Source organism: Varroa jacobsoni, unplaced genomic scaffold, assembly GCF_002532875.2.
Source record: "Varroa jacobsoni isolate VJ856 unplaced genomic scaffold, vjacob_1.0 contig01407, whole genome shotgun sequence".
NCBI lineage: Eukaryota > Metazoa > Arthropoda > Arachnida > Mesostigmata > Varroidae > Varroa > Varroa jacobsoni.
The window spans coordinates 74,821-85,493 of record NW_019214635.1 but is presented as its reverse complement, the minus strand read 5'-3'; the positions used below and the strand labels follow the sequence as shown (position 1 = coordinate 85,493).

At 38.8% G+C, this 10,673-nt stretch overlaps 1 protein-coding gene across 5 annotated transcripts; it reads right to left on the bottom strand.

Annotated features, from left to right (window-relative positions):
• Positions 1-18: 18 nt before the first annotated feature.
• On the bottom strand, positions 19-10,645 carry CycC (cyclin C). Of its 5 annotated transcripts, XM_022853155.2 has the most exons (7): positions 10,558-10,645; positions 8,745-8,889; positions 3,662-3,908; positions 3,009-3,149; positions 2,737-2,840; positions 2,129-2,270; positions 19-1,875 (listed from the first exon to the last, which is right to left on the bottom strand). In XM_022853155.2, the coding sequence occupies exons 3-7, from the start codon at positions 3,806-3,808 to the stop codon at positions 1,447-1,449; spliced, it is 963 nt and encodes a 320-aa protein (XP_022708890.1). In that variant the 5' UTR covers positions 3,809-3,908; positions 8,745-8,889; positions 10,558-10,645; the 3' UTR covers positions 19-1,446. The 5 variants fall into 5 exon arrangements, with proteins under 5 accessions (XP_022708890.1, XP_022708886.1, XP_022708888.1 ...); XM_022853151.2 differs by lacking the exons at positions 8,745-8,889; positions 10,558-10,645 and adding an exon at positions 4,005-4,412; XM_022853153.2 differs by lacking the exons at positions 8,745-8,889; positions 10,558-10,645 and adding an exon at positions 4,039-4,412.
• Positions 10,646-10,673: the final 28 nt, after the last annotated feature.

The window sequence follows — 10,673 nt, the reverse complement described above, 5'->3', positions numbered from 1 at the left end:
GTACGCAATGGAAAGAAATAATTGAAAGATCCAAAAAATTTATTAAATTTCTATGTACTTTTTACAAATGTACAGTAATATTTTTATCAAGGGCTTATCAGCTCGAATCGTATACACTGTAATCATTTAATTTCCTCGGACCCAAAACGGCCAATGGCATCCAGCGGTTGCTATTGTCGTATTACTCAGTCTTAAGTAGTTTTTTTTCTTTCAAATCACGCAAAAGTTGCTCTCCCTTAGCATAATTCTCATTGATCTAAACTACCATTAATTATATGTATAAATTGTTACAAACCATTAGTAAGAAACGTTCGACACATATTATTCGACTGAACCTCTTTTTTGGTCAGCGTAGAGTTCCACTGTCATACTGAACCAGTCGCTAGTTTCTTAGCACAAAATACAATCCGTTGGATCGTAACGGTAACGACTTAAATAAAAAAGTGATGCTGGGTCAAAAACCCAAGTCGATGATTGAACTGAATCAAAATGCGCTGCATGTCATGATTACCATTAGAGTTGTTCATAGCAATTATCAAAATCATTACGATTCATGATTATTAGTCGTTGAGCTATGTTAACGCACCATCAAGCGCAATATATATAGTCACATTGTTTAATTGAACGTATTACGGATATCGTTCCTATTTGATAAAAAATTATGGATTCGTTACCTAAGGGTATATATATCTAGTGATACAGTCAGATCGAATGATTACTGTTACAGATCCCTGTAGACATATCACCGGTAAATCCATTACTTTAGCGTTTTCAATCGCCTTAAATAAGTGGAATGATAATCCGTAATTATGTGCGTGTCCGTGACTATTAGAATTTACAGCCGTCCGTGGCTACCAGTTCTGCGCCAATTTGCCTTGACCAAAAGGACAAATAGTCCTGAGTACGTTTCATGTTTTTGGTGTTGGAGCATTCTGTCAGCGTTGACGCACTTCATCAACATGACAAATGCACACATGTCGTGTAGCTCCCGTAGGTTCCAGCTTGTTTGTTAAAATGGCTGAGCTCAATGTGATGCTACCTAGCATTTACATTAGCTATTGCTAGTATTTCTTGCGTTTGTAAAATATTACCTTCGTGTTGGGAAGATCGTCTACTCATCCGTTCAGTCATGAAATCCTAGTAACCTAGTGCCTTTCACTTATTTATTTCGACGATTTACGTATGGCTATAATACGCTGAATATTATTCAAACTTGTTCCCCTGACGTCAACATTAATCAATCTACTTATCCGCCACGAATTTGGGCGAATTTGTTCGTTCAGGCCAAAATATCTAATTAGAAAACCATTTTAGCGCAGTGCGATTTCAAACGGGCACGGTTTTTGAGCCAATTACTAACAGTCCCATATTATTCGTTAGAGCTATAGTTATTTTTATGCCGCATAACCCTTACAATGTTCTTCAATTTACTGTCACGGCGATGTATTATTGCTGTTGTTGCATGGCCTGTGCCTGTTGTTGTTGCTGTTGCTGTTGTTGGGGTTGTTGCGCTTGTGGTTGCTGTTGTTGCTGCTGCTGTTGTTGAGGTTGTTGACCAACACCTTGAGGAGGCTGACTTGCGGGCTGGCCATCTGGACCCTGCGATGGTGGACGTGACGGCTGCGTTTTTGGTTTGGGCACCTTCTGTAGAATCTGCGGCAATTCTTTTTTTTCGTCAAAGTTTTTGCACAACTCATATAGATTGAGAATGATGCGTGTGATCTCAAGTATCTTTTCGAAGTCGACATTTAACTCAGCAAACCAAGTTTTGTAGTCTTTGCCAAGGATGACGCAGGCAATGTGCAAACACGCAATGGCAATCTGATGCGGAGGATATAGTAATGCAACATCGGTCCGTAAGCTGTCGTTGGCCACCTGTTGGTGAAGAGGGCAAATAGTTAGCTGGGTTTCGTTATACATTAGAAGTACTTCAATGAAGGATTAGTATCGGTTAACTCGACTCAGCAGTTTTTCTATACAAGTTAATTTCGATATAATTTCAACCGATTCGAAATACAGAAGAGACAGTGTACGTGCCCTGATCAACACTGGAATGTGCTAATTTGAACTGGAGAATATCGTGTTGCTGAAGACAACGATTACTCTAATAAAGCAGCATATAACACACCTTCCAGGCCGTTGATAGTAGCTCATTATCTTGACCAATATCAGCAACATATTGGACCAATGGTCTGTACGCATGGTAAAGTACGAGGCAGCAGTCCATCACTTCCAGAAGATAGAACTCACATTCTAACACATGGTTGATTCTAGAGACGATCAAAACCAAAGTTAAGATCTGAAGTTAAGTTAGCGAATGAAAAAATGAAATTGCTTATATACTCATTTTTGTTTACCGATACAATACAGTGATGGCATTACTCGTTTGTCGAAAATATTTCTACTATGAAATGGCAAGTAGAAAATGAACACGATTGATAAGTTCTAATGGTCGAATTATGTGCGGTTTGTAATAGTTACGTGGCAGGACGACTTAGTATATGTTATCAACTACGCATATAAACTGCCTAATAGAAAAGTTCGCTTATATAGCTCGCAGCTATAATATACCTTGTTTTTACTTTTTGCGTTTGTGTGACCATCTAATGGTTGAATAATCAGTTACAAAGATCTCATAAGCAGTTACTTCTGTTATTGTTAGTTTACCAGGTATACAAGGTAGTTCAAACAAAGGTTAGAATATGCTACTTTCAGACATCGAGTTTCTCAACTTACCGGTAAGGAAATTCTGTTGCATATACGTGGGAGTATTTGTTCTTCACAACGGCCTGACACGTTGATATTAATCTCGAATTCGAAATCACGCCAAACTCTTCCACCTAGAATTAAACCTTGAGTATTTAAATTGTGTTTCCAATAGACTCTATTTTTGTATTTATTACATAGCACTACTATAGTTATCTGTTGTTTGAAATAAATATAAACGAGCCTTTAGAAGTTACCATAGTCCAATTTCATTAAAGAAATTTACATGTTAGTTACTCTACCTTTGATGCGAGAAATATGCACGTGGGTGCTAACAGAAGAGGATCGACGCACTTGAACGAATTCCGAACGTAAAATCGCTTGAGGTATACTGTAGCCGTAGCAATCACTTGCTGTTTAACTTTTAATTGCTCCCCTAACGACTGAAATCGACCGAAATTAAAACTGTATTGGATCAGGAACGATAATGTCCATAGCGAGTTCAACAGTACATCGAAAAGTGAGCCTTAAACATTTAATATATATTTGTTAATATGTTTTTGTATATATATGTCACTGAAACATTACGCTAAAATGCTCTGTTTTCATACCATTCACCGCCTTTTTAACCACGTGAAGCATATCTCTCAGAGCACAATAGAACTCTTAAATCAATATACATTTATACGAATTCGTTGCTCTCATATATGTATAATAATTATCCGGATCACATATGCATTGGATGTTACACTCCACAGAAGAGGGCAACCCTTAAGCTTAGCAGCCTTTAGTCTTACATCTATGCACGCATCACGCTTGGACTTTTTTTTTTTTGTTACGGATATGTAGGACCAGATGCTAGGCACCATCTCGCCACGATATGCATCCTCGTGCATACAGGACCAACAGATGCCATGACCCTACACCGCCGTACGGAGCATACACATGTACACACCTGGATGAAGTTAGCGAAGAATATCATCACTTTTGAGTACTCTTCCTCGCTGAGAAGCTGCAGGTCGGCATGTCGTTCACGGAGTAAATCCTGCCGATCGAGTAGCCACTGTTGGAATTGTGATGAGCTCCAGAATTTACCCGCCATTGCACTGGTATTCTTCGAGTAGTTAACACTAGTTTTTAATTTAGGAAAACTATTGTTCGGGATAACGATGGCGTGCTTCGCTTCAGACAGCTGACTAGCGCTTTTCAATGCATACACAATACACATAACCCGTTAACAATTTCTTCTCCAAACACTAATATTCGCATGTATATATCATATGCATAAAGGAAATTACCAAAATGTCGCTTCAGTATTCCTTTCGGCTTTACCTATTTTCTAAGTTCGGTTTACTACTATACTAATATTGAAAGCGGAAATCGTAATACAAGACAAATGCTGTGCAGTAACAAGGGACAGATGGGTGATCGACGCTGTCGGAGCCTTCGAACACGACAATGTGTGCTGAGAACCCCGGCGGGTAGATGGCGACAAAGTGGTCAGCAAATCGAAACTACCCGAGCTGAGCTCTACCAAGATGCGCGATTGTGGAGCCAAACCCAAAGGTCCATTTCTTGGGCTCTGGGTTCATGGATAAGCAAATTGTTCAAGTAGCCTGAAAATTTAAGAAGCCTTATAGAAACCATATGGGTAAATTAAATTTTTTGTTTCTATTATGGTGTACTTTATTTCGTGAATCAAGAGGGTCTGCACGGGCCTAGATTTGTACAAACGCAATCTAGTTGGGTCGTCTATTGGCACTATCTAAAGAAGCACGAAAGATGGAGCTGATTGCATTTTTTTTTACCCAAAAGGTAGAACTTCTTTTTTTTTGCTCATAGAGCGTAATGTTAAGTTGGTTAGTTCTAAACTAGCGGCAGCCAATTTTTTTTATTTTCGACGTTGAGAACAACGCACGTATATATGTATATGGACAGAGTGAAACAAACGAAATTGGTAAATGCATAGGACCGTCCCAAGCTGGTTTCAAGTTTTCCTATCTACGGGTCATACTCAGTCGTTAGGCAACCACGCCACAAAAACACAAGTGTTTTCCCGAGGAAATACCTCTATCCAAAATGGCTAGAAACAACAAAAGAACCGACGAAGTTAATAGCATTCATGCTCTCTGAAACCACTACGAATTCACGAAAACATTGTTTTAAGTCAATATACCCAAATTCTGCGTCTGAACCAGTAAAAAGTAGTACATAACGAAAGGGGGTCTAGAAGTTTTAAATTTTCTCATTTCCAATCAAAAAATATATTTTTGCATCTTTACATTACTAATCAATATTTTATTTTTTTTGTCTAAATTCTATTTTATATTTATTTATCTATCCTAACGTTTTTAAGGGTGTTAACTTTATAAATTTTAAAGTTTTAAGATCGCTGTGATCAAACAAACTGCCGCGGTATTGCGGGCATTGTGTACTACATCTTGTATAGATGCACGTTGCCTTAAGCAAATCATCAATTTAGGCATGAGAGATATAATGGAACCCATGCATGTAGTGCGAGACGCGCAATTATGTGTCGATTCTTTCTGTCCACCCCTATCCATGGTTCGTTAGTTGAACCCCATATTTTAAAAGTTGGAATTGATTTTTGCTATCTCTCTCCCATGTGCTTCCGAAGAAATTCCAAATAGACAGAAGTAGTACGCAATTTGAGTCTGCATCTCATATTTTTCACAAACAGAAGTACGTCGCTTAGAGTATACACGTATCTTTAACATTAAGTGATGCAATTTCATGGAGCGCACCAATAACGCAGCTATGATTCGATCAAGCCTGTCAAGTTGCGTTGCCTAGAGGTGTTTTCAATTTCGATCTTGTAGGGAGTAAACGGGGCCAGTCCCATTTCGATTAGAAGCAATATAGTTTGCAAGTAAAGCCGTGAGGGTGTTCACATTCTTAAATTCGCGACCACCGCTCGCCTTATTCGATCCTTATATTTATATATATCAATTTCTTATATTTAACTATTAGTTCATCGGGGTGTTCTTCGATTTTTTGTCGAAGTTTGATATGGCTCTTTAGAACAAAGTTTTAATAAACATTGCAGAATGCGAAGTTTTACGAAACATGTTACACTTGATTAGTGCGATGCTATAAAAGAACTCGGTGAGCTTAGACGATGGAGTGGCCTGTCTGGAACTGCTCGTCCGTCCAATCAGTTCACGAAACTTAGGGTGATTACCTGAGGCCACGGCTGGTCCTGCTACTACTGAGTGATCTCCCGTTCCATGTTCAAGACCTGATGAGCCAAATACATTGCTTCATACAAATGATGATGTCTTCTCTAGTAAGAGCTGGCTTCATGTTCAGCAAGTTCTCGTAAGACTGGTAGTCTACGTAAAGGAAACTGGACAATCGGCAGACATGAGCGAGACAAAGACAATGAAGTTCCGCCGTAAAGGCCGCTTTCTATACACTGCACATAGGCGGAACGAGGCTAAACTATGTCAGCATCCTCAGGTACTTTATAATGAATCGCTGATTTTTAGCAGAACATATCACGGATCGAATAAGGCGAGCGGTGGTCGCGAATTTAAGAATGTGAACACCCTCACGGCTTTACTTGCAAACTATATTGCCTCTAATCGAAATGGGACTGGCCCCGTTTACTCCCTACAAGATCCAAATTGAAAACATCTCTAGGCAATGCAACCTGATAGACTTGATCGAATCATAGCTGCGTTATTGATGCGCTCCATGAAATTGCATCACTTAATGTTAAAGATACGTGTATATTCTAAGCGACGTACTTCTGTTTGTGAAAAATATGAGATGCAGACTCAAATTGCCTACTACTTCTGTCTATTCGGAATTTCTTCGGAAGCACATGGGAGAGAGATAGCAAAAATCAATTCCAACTTTTAAAATATGGGGTTCAACTAACGAACCATGGATAGGGGTGGACAGAAAAAATCGACACATAATTGCGCGTCTCGCACTACATGCATGGGTTCCATTATATCTCTCATGCCTAAATTGATGATTTGCTTAAGGCAACGTGCATCTATACAAGATGTAGTACACAATGCCCGGAATACCGCGGCAGTTTGTTTGATCATACCGATCTTAAAACTTTAAAATTTATAAAGTTAACACCCTTAAAAACGTTAGGATAGATAAATAAATATAAAATAGAATTTAGACAAAAAAAAATAAAATATAATTTAGAATTATCAATTTAATATAATAAACAAGACATAATTTTATTTTTTATAAACGTTATGATTTGTAGCTAAACAATAACTTCATAACGTTCATAGGTTCAGATTGATTCATTGAAAATGAACAATTTACAACACCCAAAGAAGTTTGTTTACTCATAGGTTATTCCATAGAAGGCTATGGATGCTGAACAAATTCAGGTGTCTTAAACAATTCGCAATCTGTTTGCTGATGATGGCTTCAATTTTTAAAGTATATGAAACCTTTTAAAAAATGCAATAGCTCAAGACTATTACTATAAGGACTGCCTACTATAAGCCTACTATAAGGACGAACAACGTGACCCTTACCATCGCTAACGTTCATCATAATAAAGCTCTATAATAACAATACATATATTTTAGGTCAAATTAAAATACTGTAACAGGGGTTAGATCTTAATATATCAACTCCAACATCAACATTAGGAAAACGAAAACAATGACATTTAACTGGAAGGCCTTAGAAAGCGGCTACTGCAATAGCGCTATTAGGAAATAGGGCAACCTTATTGCCCCGAGATCGAACTGCGCACTCCCAATTTAAATTTTTTTTTAAGTCAAAGCGGATTTAACAAGTCATGTTGAGAAGAATTCGAATATCGAAGATATTTGATAGAAGATATACTTCAAAAAGTCTCCAAACCCGGAAACTGTGAGGCGCTTCATGTTCAGGGTCTGCCCAGAAAAAATATTTAGTTAACGCGAGGATGAAAAAAGTAGCGGTTAAGCTGCAAGACTAGTGTACGTAATGAAACGTTTGACAGAGAACGTAAAGAGAATGGTGTTGCTACTTGCCATCATAGTTGCTATTTCTTAACCATTCGAGGCCTGAGCAATGGGAAGGGCCTGGGAGGCAGCGGCGCGGTTCCATGACTGGTATCATAAGCACCTGCTTGGGCTAACTCATCGACTACCAGGCCCAGCACAACATTGGCTAGAAATGGTTTTCTCCTTGGCAAAGTAATTCTATGTTTGCCTATTTGAACAGTTTTCATGGAAAGCACGATCCCGCGCGCTAGGGTACTACGCTCGCCTTGGAGGCGTTAATGAGGGTCTGTGTCCGTTTATGCAGAAACTATTTCTGCTGGAGCGTGGCGGAGTGCACATTAAAGTCAAAACGTTGTTAAAAGACTTAAAGGATTCTACCAGTGTAACGCCGTCTTAAAATCACTTTACTAAGACAGCGTCGCTAAAATTTATAGCCTTTTCAAAATTAATGCGTAACTACGGAGAATGGCCTAATTGTTATAACGGTCGATCAGAGCTCGCGATAAGTAAAAAATCGGTATCTAACTCGTTTTTAAGCTAGACATCTTAGGGCTATTAGCAATCGGATTAGCTACATTAACGTACCGACCTATTTTGGATGCAAAGCATCTTATGGTTCTCGAGACAGAGCTGGAGAACCTTGAAATGGCCGATGTAAGGGGACTGCGCTGGGGGGACGCCTGCACGAACGAAATCATCAATAAATTTACACAGAAGCGAACGTTCCCGTGTGCGTGTTCGGACTTGTGTTCAAGACACAAGGAACACTATATTGCGCGAGCCCAGCCTAAAATGGCGATAATGTTTTGTCATTCTTGGAAAACGGGTGGTTATGCAAGTGTGAGTGCAAAAACCGTACATTAAGGCGTCTTCGAATCCGACCCAGCATATATTCACAAGTAAAGAAAATGGTGGTTCGGTGCAATGGTTAACTAGGTCTGAAGCCTAGGCTTCGAATCAACTGTGTTCCGGTGTTCCTTTTACTCTTCTGAAAACCTGCAGTGGAAGAAGCGACTGGTCATTGAAGATAGCGAGGTGTATACGCACATGCGTTACCGAGTGTGGTCCCAGCAACTGAAGAAAGAAAGCTCTGGTTCGAGTAAATAGAGCAGGTGCTGTTGCGTTTTAGATATGATGCGAAACGTTGCTACGGCGGAGCTTGAGCAGTGGTCAATACGCTAGCTTCGTATACCTGGAGGGATGGCATTTTCAAACAACGGTTAATTGAAAACTTGGCGTTATGCCTAAGCGATGTATGTTGAAACAAATACGTGGGTAGCGAGGTAATGATACGGCGCGTAGCATATTCTATTTTTGTTAGTACCACTGTATAAGAACTAGGTGATGTAACGGCAGAACACCTTGCGATTCCCTGGTAAGCGCTTTCAAACTTTCTAGATAAATTGTTTTGTAGGGAAATACTTTACCACTGCACCATCATGGGACACAGGACTAGGCTAATGAGCTGAATTATTTTTCACTTTTTATTATTCTATGGAAAGTTTATAGCTGCAACGAACACATATTCAGATACTTGAAAATAGGTTCGAAATACGAAATATATAAATCGAATTCCTATATCTACCTGTTATAAATAAAAGGTGGTACAAACTAATGTTTTTCCGTATATGATATCCGTACAGAACTGATTCTACGATCAGAAAAAAACCGTTTTATATAACGGATCTCGTAATAAGTATCATATAATATGGGATCATTTATTCCGGGTGGTAAGTTCGTGTATCATGAATATAACTTAAGGAACGTCGGTTACTCCTCTGATGAATGCAATTATGCAAGGAAAAGCATCCAGTCGATGGTGCTCAATATCCACGCAGGCTAGACTATCCATTGCTAGGACGGGCTAACATAATGAAGGAAGTTTTAATTATTTTATGCGCTAAGGTGAGATACATTAACATATTGGCAAGAAATTTACCCTTGATTAGCACACAAATAGGTTCAGCTTGTTGATTTTGCTATAACCAGTAAGGTCAGTGTGAGTTGTGAGCTGTGAGTTGTCTTAACTACATAGCATCGTTACACAATAACTCATTTTTGTTATTATTGTTTTATTTCATTTCTTAACCACGCTTTATTTTTTACTTTCAAGATCTTTTCTAAAAATTACTTTTATCTACTCTGCTTAGTCAGTGATGCAAACACCAAAGACTCTAATTTAAATTTCCACAAGTACAATGAAGATTTGTAGTAAATACGTTAAAGAATACAAAAATATTAACCAAAAACAAATGTATTAAAAGATTCTACCGTCGGTGAAACACATCAGAGGCTGGACTTTTCTTGAAGAGTCCTATAAAAACTGTCTCGGATTACTGACGTGTAGTGATATTACTTAACAATTCAACTATTTGTGTAATGAGCTAAACCTTCTCCGATATTCATGGACGTAATAATATGGCGGCTTTGGCTCTACTAGTATAATTTATATATTTAGAGAAGAAGAGGCTCTGCAACCAAACTTAAGCATGAAGAAAGGAATTAGAAACTCAACCACAGAGTGTGCAGTACTCTAGCCCATGACGACGTAGTGGAGAACGACCTAAAATAGCTGCGTCTATCAGTGCACCATTTTTTCAAAATATAAAGATCCAACTTTACTGATTAGCTATAGAAACAACGCAAAATCTGGAGAACTGGCTTGCAGTTCCTTGTTCAAACGTTTCTCCCTCGATAAAAACATAATCTTTTGAGGTCCATTTCGTCTGAGTTAGCTCGCTTGCCGGGGTTGGAGTTTACAGCTGTGAACAATGACTGAGCTTGCTTTTGACTCTGTCTCATGTTGGGCCTAAGTAGATACTATGTTGTAAGATTAAAACTCCTGCGATTGCCTACGTACCCATGGAGGCGGCATTGAACGATAACGATTCGTAACTAAAACATACCCTACTGTCATATAATTTGCACTTATCAAGGACTAACGTAATCGCGCTTCGATCTGCAAAGCTGTGAATA

What these genes read in the sequence shown, in the direction of transcription:
- CycC (XM_022853150.2), bottom strand. Translation starts at nt 3,934, where the DNA reads ATGTGTATTGTGTATGCATTGAAAAGCGCTAGTCAGCTGTCTGAAGCG. An exon ending in GCATATTTCTCGCATCAAAG is followed by an intron (nt 2,841 to 3,008) that starts GTAGAGTAACTA and finishes GTTTAATTCTAG; the next exon opens with GTGGAAGAGTTTGGCGTGAT. An exon ending in TACTATCAACGGCCTGGAAG is followed by an intron (nt 1,876 to 2,128) that starts GTGTGTTATATG and finishes CTTCACCAACAG; the next exon opens with GTGGCCAACGACAGCTTACG.